Source organism: Prunus dulcis, chromosome 4 (genome assembly GCF_902201215.1).
Source record: "Prunus dulcis chromosome 4, ALMONDv2, whole genome shotgun sequence".
NCBI lineage: Eukaryota > Viridiplantae > Streptophyta > Magnoliopsida > Rosales > Rosaceae > Prunus > Prunus dulcis.
In genome coordinates, this window is record NC_047653.1 from 23,512,176 (window position 1) to 23,527,143 (window position 14,968).

A 14,968-nucleotide genomic window follows, 5' to 3' on the forward strand; every position below is an offset into this window, starting at 1 on the left:
GCACGAACTCAATGGAGTCTTTTTTCCAAGCGCTATGTCCCCGACATACGCACACAGGCAGCAAGCCTTACCTTCATTGCAGACAAGCTGCTCCCAGGAGCACAAACTCAATGGAGTCATTTTCATGTGTTATGTCCCTGACATACACACACAGGCGACGAGCCTTCTCTCCATTGCAGGCAAGCTACTTCACAAGTACAAACTCAATGGAGTCTCTTTCAAGTGCTATGTCTCCGGATGCACACTTACAAGATACAATGAGAATTGAAGTTCGAAAGACAACTGAAAATTCCATAACAAAGCGGCCAATCAGCCAAGTTCAACAAGAAATAAGCCTCATTTTGCTCAACCGGCACCATCTGCTTAGCTGCCTGCTCCTCCGCATCTGCCCTAAACCTCATTAGCTGCACCACCTTTGGCGTTGTCTTCCTCCATTGCAGCTTCATCTGCCACCTGCTCTTCAACTGCTTCTACATTCACGGCATTGATCTGCTCACTTTGAGCAGCAAGTCGAGATAGAGCTACTCACCTTCCTCATGTTCGAGAGGGCAACAAGGAAGAGCACCGTTCCTGCAGTCCAAGTATCCCAGCTTGTATGCATTAGCAGAAATTTCATGCTTGGACGCCTCTGTGGCTTCAACATAAGTACCAAAATTGACCAGCAAAGTGTCACCAACTCCTGGACCGGCAATTCGTGCAACTGAAGGACATTTTGCTTGAGCAGACGACTCTTTAGCTCTTTTGGCTGCAACTTGCAACATTGAGTCAGCCCCGCGCTTGACTGTTCGTGGAGCACAGACAACCCAAACCTTCGCGGTTGTAAGGCAGAGGTACAGTCCTCTCAGCTTGATTCCCAGATCAGCACAGACAACCCAAACCTTGCTTCCCAGCAGCTTCCTTACATGGCAGATCACGGGTCTTAGGCAGTTCGGGCAGAGACTTGAGCAAAATATCCCAGACATTATGCATGCTAGTGACTTTCTTGTTGTTCGCATTGACGAGGCGCTTGATCTCAGCAGATGAAAAAGGAGCAACTCCCATGGGGACCTTCTCAGCACATTAGACCCCCCATTAAAGAAGACTTGCTAGTGGCAGAAGGAGGAAGTTCGGTCGAGGACTCCACCTGCTCAGCTAGCAGATCATCTAGGCCCGAGCCATACAGCTTCCATCTTCCAACATCTCCGACAGGGGGCAGACCACCAACCTCCTTTCGATGTTTGCTCAGCAACCAGCGCCATTCAAGGAACCTAATAGGGATGTTCAGAGCTTACTGAACCTTGGTCATGTTCGGGCTGAGATCGAGTTTCTTGCAGATGTCATTCTCTGCAAGCAGAAGATGGAAGTTAGTCAGATACACAACAAAGAATTCCATGGCAACTGTAGCATATCAAAAGGATGCAACTTACCATCACAATAGGTGAGAAGAACGAGCGGACCGTCGCCAACCTTCTCTTCCTATCTGCCGCTGACTTTCAACACGTTCGTGCTTCGCACATGATCGCCTTGACTCATACTGATCCTAGTTCATGGCACAAAAAGAAGAAGGAATTGAAGCAATTTGGATCAGCCACAAAAAAGATGACCCAAACTGCCACCTGCTCCAACGGCAGATCGCGCACCTCAAGCCTAGTTACAGCTGGACAGCCCGAGTAAAAAGCCTCCTCTACGCGAGAGCCCAAGTCCACGAAGGAAGCCCAGTTACAGCTGGACAGCCCAACGGATAATTTACATCTCCTACATGCCACCACGCGCCATGCAGAAGATGGGGGGCATTTGTAGGAACCTAATTAAATCAAAACCCTAGGTCAATTAATTAGGCCAATCAATTTGGGAATTATTTGACCTAATTAGGAGTTACCTAACCTAATTGGGAATTACCTAATCAAATTGGGGGTTACTTGATCCCCAATTTAATTAGGGATTTGGTTAAATCCATAATCTCTAAATGCACCAACCCCACCAACCTCTCCAAGGCCACTATAAATACCTGGTTACGCACAAGGATGAGGTACGTCTAAATTCCTACTAAAACTCTGCAGAAATTATTTCTCAAAAACTCTAACCACCTCCTCTCTTTCTCTCTCTCACACAAGGCTCCGGCCACCACACACTGCTCCAGCCACCCGGTTTTCCTTGAATTACCCTACCTAACTTAGGCATCGGAGGGCCTTTGGCCAACACCCCCGGGTGTGGTCCTTTTACTCCGATCTGTTTTGCAGGGAGAAAGAGAGGCGGAGAAGACGAAGGAATCTTGGGCGAATATTCTCGTGGGGAAATTTGCTCCCACAATGAGAGTGTGTGATGTGATTGTGACTATGGTGTTTCTTGGGGAACAAGTAGCAGCTACACCTTATTTTGGAGGAATAGGCGGGATGGCTAGGGAACCGTTATAGGGTTTGCCAAATTTTCTTAGAGAGGGAGGAGGGGGCTTTCTAACTCTTAACTATTATATAATCTAGTTAGAATCAGCTCATGTTCATTACTAGGGATTAATTTTATCTACGAAACTAGTCCTAGATAATTCTTGTTTGACATTTTCCATGATGCCTGTGTAAATTGTCACCTTTAACTTCAATCTTGCTCGGGTCCAATGTAGCTCAATATTTTGGAAACAAGTTTCAACCACATTGAAGTTTTTTGTAAATACAGTCTTCTTCAATGCTTTGTTGCTGCTTCCTATTTGATGTCTTAATTAAATTATGTAAATATGATCTCAACAGATCAAGAAGCTGCAGAGAGAAAATAGGCTTGATGACATTGTGGATGGACACATGAAGATGCACGATCCAAAAGAGGTTGAGACTGTCATTCAGGTCGCATTGCTTTGCACTCAAAGCTCACCCGAGGACCGTCCGACAATGGCACAAGTGGTTCGATTGCTGCAGGGAGTGGATCTAGCAGAGAGATGGGCAGAGTGGGAGCAGCTTGAGGATGTAAGGAATCGCGAATTCTCACTCCTGTCTCATCACCAGTTTGCCTGGGCTGAAGAGTCTACACATGATCAAGAAGCTATACAATTGTCCAAGGCAAGATAGTAGTTGTTTCCTACATTCCCTAATTTAGAATTAACCCAAATATTACTAATTATTGTACCATATATAGTATAAATGTATATGTGTGTGAAAAGATAAGAGAAGAGAGGAAAAGAAAGTTGTGGGATATCATATAGCCAAAGATAAGTTTTCATTTCATATAACCACTACGTTTGCGTGGGTGGATATGTATGTGGTCTATGAGACGTTGTTGATTAAATTTTGAGTGGGATTGATTTAAGATACTTTTAATCTTCATCTTTTCCAATCTTCATCTTTACTTGGGTTTAATAATCAACAAGAAGGTTTCAGTCCACAACGGAATCCTTTTGGAGCTAAACTGAATGAGTTTCATTTAGGTGCATACGTTAAGAAAAAATTTTGGTGTCAAAACGAATACGATAAAACTCTCAAATGTGTATTCTTTTCCTAGTTACAAATACGATTTACGAGAAGTGGACCTTAAGTAAAGTAATTAAACCTAATAAAGTCCAAATAGGAGACTACAAATTAGGTTATATTTAGAATTCACACTAACACTCACGCTCAAATTGGTGAACACATACCTCCAATCCTCAACTTGACCAATGAGTTGTAACACACCTTATTTTTTAATTGTTTTGGACAGAATATGGACTAATTGGTCTTTAGTCTTCACAAATGGAATATTAATTGTCTTCATTTTTTAATGAAATGTCTATCCACTTCAACATCTACGATCATTATTTTGTACATTATCAATCACAATAGTTCATAGATTCCTTGTACCATTATTCTGTACTCCAGATCTTTTGCTTATTGCTATGCCAAGTGAGAAATTACCTCCAACCAATATACTTGATGTAGAGCTCATGGCAATGATACTACCGGCCCAATCAACATCGGTGTATCTTTTCCACATTTAAATGCCCATGCTTAGAGAACATAAGTCATTTTCTTGTTACTAACTTCAAATATCTAAGTATATGACTTACATCATTTACATGATATTTACTGGGAACATGCACGAACTGACTAAACTACACTCACAGTATATGTCACAAGGTCCAACCAATCTTTGATACATTTCTTTATTCAAGTGGGTAGAGTTCAGGTAAACTCTTGGTAACATTAATATAAATTGCGTTGTTGGAGATTTATGCACTACATCTTGGTAATGCTTCATGTAACAGTATAAGGAAAAAGTTTATATATAAAAAAACTCGATCAATTAAAAAGGCGTCAATCTTGTCTTGTATGGTAAGGTCAAGAAAGACAGTCTGCCACACTCACCAGCCCCAGATTAGATATTTCTTAAAAATTGACTTGGAGTTTGCCTTGAAGACTTACTCAGCATATAAACTGGGCAGAAGAAAGGGAACACCACAACACAAACAATTATCCCCAAATCAGTTCTTGTTCATAAACACTGCTGTCAACCATTTTCTGAAGCTCAAAATAATGGCTGATGCGCTCATTTCCGTGCTGCTAGAACGGTTGGCCTCGACAACCTATGAATACATAGAAGGAGGGGTGAAAATTGTTTTGAACGTTGAGGAAGATGTTGAGAAATTCACTCGGACTCTTCGAGTTATTCAAGCTGTGCTTGAGGATGCAGAGCAACGCCAAGTGACGGATCAAGCTGTCAAAATCTGGTTGGATGAGCTGAAAGATATATCCTACCAGATGGTGGATGTGCTGGATGAGTGGAACACAAACATTCTCAAACAACAAGTTGAGAAGCAAGAAAGAGAAGGTGATCCAAATGCTCTTGTTACAAAGAAGAAGGTACGTTTCTCTAGTTTCTCCCGTTACTTTTGTCTTGGCAAAGTCAGTAGGGTGATTCTTCGCCATGACATTGCTCTGAAAATAAAAGATCTGAATGATAAGTTAACTGAGATTTATGAGGAAAGAAAAAAGTACCAGTTTCTAAGCAAAGAATTAGGCATTCAACAACCTCAACAACCTCAACGACCTCAAACTGCATCTTTTGTCGATATATCTGAGATATTTGGTCGAGAAAATGAAAAAAAGGTTTTGATAACAAACTTGTTGAGTGATAGTAGTGCGGAAGGGAAGGGGCTCCTTATCATCCCTATTGTCGGGATGGGAGGCATGGGAAAAACAACTTTAACCCAACTAGCCTATAATGATGACCGAGTCAAAACCCATTTTGATTTGAGGAAATGGGTTTGTGTTTCAGACCCTTTTGATGAGATTAAGATTGCCAAAGCCATTATTGGTCAAAACGCCCCAAATTCAAATGAGTTGGATGAGGTCTTGCAATGTATGTCTACATCCATCCAGGGCAAAAGGTTTCTCCTTGTCCTGGATGATGTATGGACCGATGATCCTAAAAAGTGGGAACAATTAAAGGTACCATTAATCCAAAATGGTTCTAAAGGCAACAGAATATTGGTGACCACAAGAAAACATGAGGTTGCTAAAATGATGAGAGCAACAAGAAACATGATCAATCTGAGAGAGTTGAATGATGAATATTGTTTGTCAATCTTCAATCACATGGCCTTTTCGGATAGGGATGTACATGAGTTTGGAGATATTAGTAAGGAAATTGTAAAGAAGTGTAAAGGTTTGCCTCTTGCTGCAAAGACTTTGGGTAGTCTCATGCAGAATAAGACAAAAATGGGAGAATGGAAAGAAGTTTTGCATAGTAAGATATGGGATCTAGACAAGGTCGAGCAAGAAGTTTTCCAACCCCTATTCCTAAGTTATAATGATTTGGCCCCAACAATTAAATGTTGCCTTTTATATTGTGCTACTTTTCCAAAAGATTACAAGTTTAAACGAGATGATTTGATTAAATTTTGGATGGCACAAGACTATGTTATTTCGAAAGGGAATAAAGAAAAGGGAACAACAGGTGATGTAGTTTTTGACAACTTAGTGGCACGGTCATTTTTCCAAGATTTTGAGAAAGATCTTGACACCGGTACCATTACAGGTTGCAAAATGCATGATATTGTGCATGACTTTGTACAATTTCTCACCAAGAATGAGTGTTTGATTATCGATCATGGTGAGGAAACTACCAGCGAATCAAAGGTATTTGGTGATAAAGTTCGTCATTTGACCTTGAGATATGTTCCTGAAGGTCCACTTCCACTTTTTATCTCATCTTACGATTGCAAAAATCTCCGCACGCTCGCAACTTTTGATTCAAGAATTACTACCATAGACCCAAATTTAATTTTACAATTGAAATGTCTTAGGACATTAAATTTGAGTCTTAATCCCATCAAAGAACTCCCGAAGGAGATTGGTGAATTGATACATTTGAGGCATATTGATTTGTCTTTCAATCATATACTGAAGAAATTACCAGACACTATTTGTGGTTTGTACAATTTGTCAACCTTGCGCCTTGTGTGCTGCTCTAACCTTACAAAACTGCCTGAAAACATGGGAAACTTGATTAACTTAAAGCATCTTTATGTTGACGGTTGTGGTCTTCTGAAGTCGTTCCCCAAAGTGATAGGGAGATTAACAAGTTTGCAAACACTAGATGTGTGTTCATGTGGTGGCGACAAAGATGAAGCATTCCAAATTGGGGATCTGAGAAACTTGAACCTTGAGGGAAGTCTGATAATACAACTTCGGGGGGATGCCACAGATAAGAGCGAGGTTGAGAAAGCACAATTGTGGGACAAAAAGCTATTTAATCTCAGTGTTAATTTTGTAGGGCGGACAAACAGCAGTAGTAGTAGTAGTGGTGTAGAAATACTGAATGCCTTACGACCGCACCCACATTTGGAATCTTTAGGGATTTGGGGTCATAATGGCACCACGTGGCCCAATTGGATTCAGTCTTTACACAATTTGAGATTCCTTGGTGTTGCTGGGGGGACACTCTGTGAACTTTGGCCTCTTGGGAAATTGGAATGCCTTGAAAGACTGACCCTATACAGAATGGAAGGAGTGAAAAAGGTCGATGTTGAATTTTTGGGATTAGAAGATCAAACCTCATTCAGAATCAGATCACCCCAAATATTATTCCCAAAATTGAAACAACTCCACTTTTACCACATGCGGAATTGGGAAGAGTGGGAAGGCGTGGAAGAGTGGACCAAAGAAGATTCTGAAATTACAATCATGCCATGCCTTTCTGAGTTAAGAATTAGCGACAGCAAATTGCTAAAAGCACTGCCAGACTTCATCTTCAAAACACCACTGCAGACTCTTGACATCATCAGATGTCGGAGACTTGCAGAGCATTACGAAGAAGGCAATGGAGAGTGGGCCAAGATTTCTGCTAAGATCCCAAACATCCGCATTTCATCCGGGTAATTGAACTCTAGCAATCTCTTATTTACCTACTTATGTATGAATTCCAACAATGATCATATTTGTTTCCTTGAAAATCTTCAGAAGCTGATGACTCGCTAGGCACATTGATGAAACATCTGTCTCGGCGGCATATATAATCTTGAGATGGTGACTCGCTAAAACTGTAAGTAATTGTTCGCATTTATGATATCATGATTTTTCTATGAAGAGGATTTTTCAAATGAGTATGAAAGGTGCTTTGATCTGCCTAATTTAGTGAATCTCCCTAAATTAATTTACACGAGGTTTGTTGTTTTGTTTAATCTGCATGCTTTAGTTGTTTCTCAAAAAATTTAATTCCCGAATTGAGAAATGATTGCAAGAAGCAAATTAATTGATCAACTATGTATGTGTCATCATTTCAGGGACCCTATTGAAGCAATTAGAGTGATGTAAATCATCAAGTGTCAGCCTACGGAAGTTCCAATAACAGAAATTTTGATTATTTTCATCACTGCCTTGACAGAGACATGGTGAATTTGGAAGGTCTACTGAGCTTGATGATTGCCCTGATTTTTTTGTTTTGTAAGCACCTTATATTTAACTAATCTACTTGTGTATTGATCATTTGCAAAACTTCCTTTGTGTCATTAATTCGTAAAATGTACTCTTGAGGAACTCGTGAATTTGGCTTTCTCTTATTTTATTGTGTATCAGTTCCCAGTTTTTCTGTTCCTCTAGAAGGTGTGTTTTGTTTGTCTTGAGTAACTTTGATTTGGTGTGTGTTCTTAAGCTAGAAAAGTCGTTAATATCGTTAACCTTGCCTTCAATAACTAATTCATAGAAGAAGAGGTAACTTGTTTTGAACGTGAAGAAGAGGTAAAATTATTTAATATTTTCTTTTTCTTTTAAGATTTATTCTAGTATTTGTTTTTCTAATTGTCTTGATGTGACATATAATATGGGTATGCTACATCATACGGTATAGAAATGTGGGATAAAAATGTGGTAAGTGTAGCATTACTCTATTTTTAATAAAGCATCTATTCTCCCCAAATAAAAAACCTACTTTTAGTGGTATATTTGGATCTTTTTAAGGTTAGAAAATAGTTTCTTTAAAGAAAAAAAAAAAACATAAACACGCTAATTAAAATCGTGTCATTTTCTTTTACAGAAGTTTATAATCTCCACAATTTCTATGTTTTGTAACCTATACACTTATTATGATAATTAGCAGTACAGGTGCTTTATGAAGCACAAAAGATACTTTTAAGAACAATTTCTATTGTCTTTCTCTACTTCTCACTTTTCTATACAATTTGTCTCACATAACTAAAATAACTTGGCTGCAAAACAACACTATTAAGTATTTCCAAAAACTAGAAAAAACTTGATCGTTGGAAAGACATTTAATCGATTCTTGTAGACCTTAATGACCAACTATGTTGCACCGATACTCTTAACTAGAGGGGTGTGCTCGTATCTGATACTCCGATACTCGTATTTGATATGTCGATACTCCTATTGTCTTCCGATAATGTTAATTTTACAAAACTCAATTTGTAAACACTCAGCCTCTTCTTCTTGACAAAAGCTAGGTCTTCATTTTATTTGGGAGAGAATAACTATAAAAGAAGAAGAAATAGGAAGAAGGAATTAGAAGCAATCATATTTACCTGTGATGACAATGATGAATGAAGTTAGAACTTTGAGAAGTGGCTTCTCAATGTTTTAATTTGTTTTTGTGTTGCTTTTTATATATATAATTTTTTTATGATTTAAACAATCCTATGAAGACTTGTATTTTGTGTTTTGTTTATGGAGACTTGTATTTTGTGTTTAGTTTTATGTTTTGCACTTATGATGAATGATTATGACATGATGGATGTAATATTAATTTTTTCTATTTATATTATTTTTAAATATATATTATTTTAATCGCCGCATCGATGTTGTACCCGTATCCTAGTTTTTTGGAATTTTGCCTTATCGGTGAATCTTATCGTATCATATCAACATACCCGTGCAACATAGATGACCAACGGTTCAAGAAAAAGGGAATTAAATGCCTTTTGAATATTCGATAATAATTTTTTTATGAAAAAAGTACAAAGCAATTATGGTTCTGAATATTGGTTTGCTATATCACCAGTATACAGTTGGTTTGCTATATCTCTCTAGTCGACCACAGCTCCTTCACTGAGAGCTTCTCGTGCTGATAACGTGTTATGAAATGAACTGAAATGTGTGCGAATATTGAGCTACACATAAAGTAGATGAAACGCAGTATTTAAAGAGGTTCGGCTATACCTACGTCCTCGGAGAGCAGCAGCAATATGGTTCTGAATATTGGTAAATCTTCTCCAGTGACTAAACACAACAACACGAATCTTCTCCACAAAATTACCTCGACTCAGCAACCAAAAGCACACCTACTCGAACCTGTAATACAAATTCGTTGCGCATCAGCAAAAATGACAGATCCGTAAAAGCTAAAAAGAAATAAAACCTCCTAAACATAAATAAATAAACACACACACACACACATCAAACTGCTATACAGTTCATGGAAACATGGAAATTATTAGACAAAAACAAATTAAGAAGCAAGGCCACCGCTCCACATCCTCTACAGCCGGAAGAGTGCCATAGCGTCACCGGTTAAACCCAAACGCAATGCAGCCCGACATTTTTCCCATATTGTGGCTCCAAACCATGTCGAAGGATGACAAATGGAGCCAAATTCTCATGTACGTAGGTTGAAAGATGACAACTATTATGACGACTACATCGTTTCACAACAGTTGATTTCACACCACAAAAAAAAAACAAAAAAAAAACAAAAAAAAAACAAAAAACAAAGAAGTATTGAGGGGAATAGGGAGGTAAGGAGATGAGAGTGTTAGACGTGTAGATGTCTAACCCATTAAAGTGTGGTCTTATAATCATCAAAGGATTCTAAGACTTGATATCAATTAGGAGTTCAAAACAACTAAACCTGCAGCTCTATAAAGTTAGTGTTTTAAGGCTAATATAAGAGCTAGAAGGATTCCTATCTTAATTGTGGATTAGAAGTTATAAACCTAATGCAATAAGGACTTCTTAAGAGTTCCTTGATGGGCAAGACTCTTAGGAAGATGCATATAAATACAAGTGCTCCTGCTCAACCGATCAAGCCAACCAGCACAAAAGAATTCACCCCATCTAGAATGAGTGTATGAAGGGATCGGATTGAGGAGATGTGCTCTTGTATATTCTCGATGTGTGTTCTATAATGTGCAGTCATTAATATAGTTTACATGTGGTATCAGAGCCTAGGCTGCATGTTTTGGAACCAAAAGAAATCACCCATCCTTTCAGCCACTGCAATTGGGCGGCATTTTGCCAAAGGCGAAAAGTTGTTCCTCTTTTACTGCCTCTTGACAGGGCCTCCAATTTTGGTTTTGAGGCATCTTTTCGAAATTCAATTGCGTTATGGGGAAAATCTTGGATGCACGGAGGGCTTCCTGATTTTAATGTCTCGACTTCTGATGTACCTGACTCAAATTCAAAGATTCTAGAAGACATATAAAAGGGTCTCAAATATGGCAATATAAGCTTACGAGGTATGTATGAATGACCTATTCTATATCTGTTTCTCATCAATAGACGTGCATGCAAAAGGCTAAAATTGCCTCTAATTTGATACATAGGAGTTGCACTATAGAATTGGCTCATCTTTTCTAAATATAATTGTTGTGAGATTTTAAAAACGGAAGGAACTTGCTCACCTATTTGGACATTGCAAATTATACTTTGAACCATTATATATGCATGAAAATTTTTTTGTAGGCTGGGTAATACTTTTGTCTCTACCAAGCAAACATATAATTGAAAATGCCGCAAGCTACAGTTACTAATTACTAATCATTGCGTTGGCTAACGCATATAAGTTTTTTTATTTTTTAGATATCGCATCTGTCATGAATTGTTTTACCATGACTTATTTGGAGAAATCCATTTTAGCTATTCTCTCATCAATCATTTTGCGCTATGATCTAGATTTCTAGTGTTAATTTTAATATCATCATGTTCTATGGCATATTAAATTTTGGCCTCAAGTTTTAATCTCAGGCATGCTTAATATCTGATTTGCGGTATAAAGAATATATGTGTGTATAATCAGAGTTTAAGGCAATACTAAACTAAAACATCACACGATCAAGAATTCTATTTTGCACACGATTTCATTCTATCTAACCAAGCTGACTTTCAGGTTTTTTATTATTATATATATTAGCATAGCAAATGTATATATGCGAAAGGTTATAAAGTACCAAACCAAAAGATAAAACCTAAAACTGAAAGCTACATCAGCATGTATTGTTTTCTAATCTTTTGTTTCACTAACGCATTCTGTTAAGCATGTTTTTAATATAAAGTTTTTATCATTCATGTTTGAAAGGCTATTGATCAAAGACTGGAGATCTCGAATATTGCATTAGTTAAGCGAGCCACAGCAGCTTAACTATTGCAGATTTAGTTTCCAATCTAAAAATTGATCAATAATTGCATCACAACTAGTAGCCTTTTGTGCTATTTTCATCCACAGATGAAAAGAATACAAATTGATGACAGATGTGATGGAACAACATGGAGAAAGGGTTTGTGTAAACTAACAGGAAATTTCTTGATCCACAGATGAGAAATTTTCTCGTACAAGAAATTTATTCAGACCTAATATTCGTCTAGTGTTTTAGAACATGTTTAACTTATGACCCACAGGTGTAAGTTAATAATGTTTAAGTAAAGCTTCCTGGGGAAATTTTGTCCACGTATATTAATGGTGGAGTGACCCAAAAGATAACACATGTGAATTAATATAGGAATTTCTCTCTATCCACAGATGTGAGAATTTAACCTACGAAAGAAATTCATATAGCGACTCTTTTGGTGATCACTAAAAACATGTTTGATTCTCAACCCACAGATGTGAATCAATAATGTACATATATTTTTAAGCACTATGGGACAGCTTATCCAGATATGTTTGTGTTTTAAAAACTTTTCAGAATGTCAAAGTGAACCTTAACTCCATTAGGCGCATATACGGTTTTGTTTTGTTATATGGATTGTAACATGATACATGTCCCATTTATCGGTTTTGATAAATCTCACATGCTTGAGTTGCTGATAATAATTTATTAATAGTGGTCTTAAATAGTCATAAAAGTTGTTTTCATGACTCAAGGAAAGATAAATTCGGTTGATCACATAAAGGGAAACGTGAGCTACTTTGGAACTTTCTTGCTTGGCTATATTGTTTGTTTATGTATGGACATGTTTGAGACTTGGTTGCTTTTTGTATGCATTTAAGTGAATGTTTTTGTAGCATCAATGCAACTTCACATGTAAAAGGATTGATCCATAAGTGATTTGGATTAAACCATGTATAGTTGGACTAATCCACATGTGTTAAAAGTATTAATTCGTATTTGATGGAATCATGTAAAGTTGGATTAATCCATAAGGTTATGTTCATCATAAAATAAATTGGCTGTTTTGTAAGGCCATGCAATTTGAAGCGTAGATCATGTTTAAGGATATTGTATTACTGTTATTTCTTAATTGAATGAGTTGCATGAATCAAATTGCACTTCTAATCAAGGCTCACTAATTTTGTTTTGAATCAAAAGTGGCACATTGCAATATATAAGATACTCAAGATGCAAACGATCTTTTGATTGCTAAAAGTGTTTAAACTTGATAAAGTGATATTTTATATTTTGCCTTTGTGATATGGTATTAATTGTTTTGTACCTACATGGAACTTAATGTTGAATGTTTAGAATGCATAAGGATAACTAAATTTTGAGGTGTATATTGTTAGCATTCATAAATTTATAGTTGACAATTTTTCCAGTTTTGAACTATGCTAACATGTCGTCTGTTAGGGTGAAGTTATAATTCGAATTAACTAATGACAAAATTAGACGAGAAGGATGATTTTCTAAGGTTTTTGGAGGTGCTGATTTCATGAAAATATGTTGAGAATTTATTTTTTGGTGAATTTATAAATTTGAAACAGATGCACAGTAATTTTCCTGACAGTTTCTGCATTATGTATAATGATTGTTGAATGACCCACATAAAGATCTCCAAATGACCTGAATTTTTGATATGTTAAGCATATACGAGTCTTCATGAATTCTGCAAAATTTCGTGATTATTGGATGTGTAGTTTATTTGTGAGAATTTTATAAGTGATCTGTGTTCAGGAAAAGTATGTGCTGACAGATTTTCTGATTAAATTTGTAGATCAATTTCAGACCTTTTAATTAGCTATAAACGACTCTATAATTTTTATGTATGAAGATTAATGTCTCTAGTTTGTTTCCATGAAATTTGACGCTAATCCGACATATAGATTAATTATGGTAAATTCTCAAGTAATCACATATCATTACGGAAAATTTCTTGACAGTTCTGTGCATTTAGGCTTATACTGTGAAGTACATTTAGGAGCACGCCTTGAAAGTTCTTTTACACCATGTTGTCACAGTGTTTCTAATCATAAGGTTATTGGTGCACTATATATTGAAGTAGCAAAGTAGTTAGTGTTTGCCCAAGTGGGAGAAGTGATGTAGAGTTTTTGGGCTTCACACTCAATACCTTATTATCTTATATTTTGATAAAGCTCATAAAGGTTTTGGAGCATACTTGGAACTGTTTTCTGGCTGTTGACACATTGAAGTTTTACATCTTAAGTGTTAGTTTTATGCATCTATATGTTTATGACTAATGTTTGGGTGATTGGCTGTTTGTTTTAGCTACTAAAGTTCTTACAATGTTTACAGTTTTTTTATTTTGTATTGGTTAAAGAAAATTTAATTGATTTTTAAAGTACAAAGTGAATAAAGTTTAATGCATTCATTACAGTTTTGTTATTTCTCAACTAAAGACCAATATGCATGACATGTTATATGTTTTTCATTACAGTTCTGTTATTTCTCAACTAAAGACCAATCTGCATGACATGTTATATGTTTTTCAAGATATGTGTTAGTAAAGTGCTATTTTGAGAAATAAATTAAAGGAATTAAAGTTGAATCTTAAGGAAACGATTTCGGTGAGAATAATATGATCTGTGCTATGCTCATTTCTTGATGCATTTTCGGTGCAAAACATGTGTTCAATGAGTGGGAGCATTCAATGATCTTCTTTGTTGCATACATTTAGTTTTGACTGTTTATGATTAATCACTTAATGTTCCAGTTCTTCATTAAGGGTTTTAAGGCTAATACGAACAAAGATTGTTTGGATATGTTAATTGTTATTTAATTCATATTTTCAGTTAACAGTGGTTAATCAATGACACTTTTACCTTTCATTGAATTTATGATTACTAATAAGCTTTAAGGTTTTTGTTTCAAGCTTGTAAGGTAGAAGGTAAATGAAAGGAAATTGCATTGGTTGATTGATATACTGTATGAGGTTATTCCCAAAAGTATTAATGGGAAATTTGATTCGATTTGGTTATGCCATTCATTTTCTATATGCAAAATCAGTGGGAGCCGAGTTTTATTCCACTTAATTTCATTATTTTCTTGGAGACAGTTCAGTTATTTTGTTCACTACTGTTTGGTTCAATTCTTTTAATAAATTATGTGACTTCAGTTTTATGTTTATTA

General features: G+C 36.7%; 2 protein-coding genes across 2 annotated transcripts in view; one reads left to right on the forward strand and one right to left on the reverse strand.

The window, feature by feature from the left end:
• The window catches only part of LOC117625640 (probable LRR receptor-like serine/threonine-protein kinase At5g63710), a 2,677-nt gene extending 1,636 nt beyond the window's left edge, over nt 1–1,041 (reverse strand). The window contains exons 1-4 of the mRNA XM_034357166.1: nt 879–1,041; nt 530–781; nt 397–470; nt 72–87 (exon numbers count right to left, since the gene is read on the reverse strand). Of these exons, the coding sequence (XP_034213057.1) occupies nt 72–87; nt 397–470; nt 530–781; nt 879–1,041 (505 nt within the window). The remainder of the gene's footprint in view (nt 1–71; nt 88–396; nt 471–529; nt 782–878) is intronic.
• Nucleotides 1,042–4,472: 3,431 nt separating this feature from the next.
• On the forward strand, nt 4,473–8,116 carry LOC117625641 (putative disease resistance protein RGA3). The gene is made up of 3 exons (XM_034357168.1): nt 4,473–7,315; nt 7,401–7,482; nt 7,724–8,116. The coding sequence occupies exons 1-2, from the start codon at nt 4,473–4,475 to the stop codon at nt 7,405–7,407; spliced, it is 2,850 nt and encodes a 949-aa protein (XP_034213059.1). The 3' UTR covers nt 7,408–7,482; nt 7,724–8,116.
• The last annotated feature ends 6,852 nt before the right edge of the window (nt 8,117–14,968 follow it).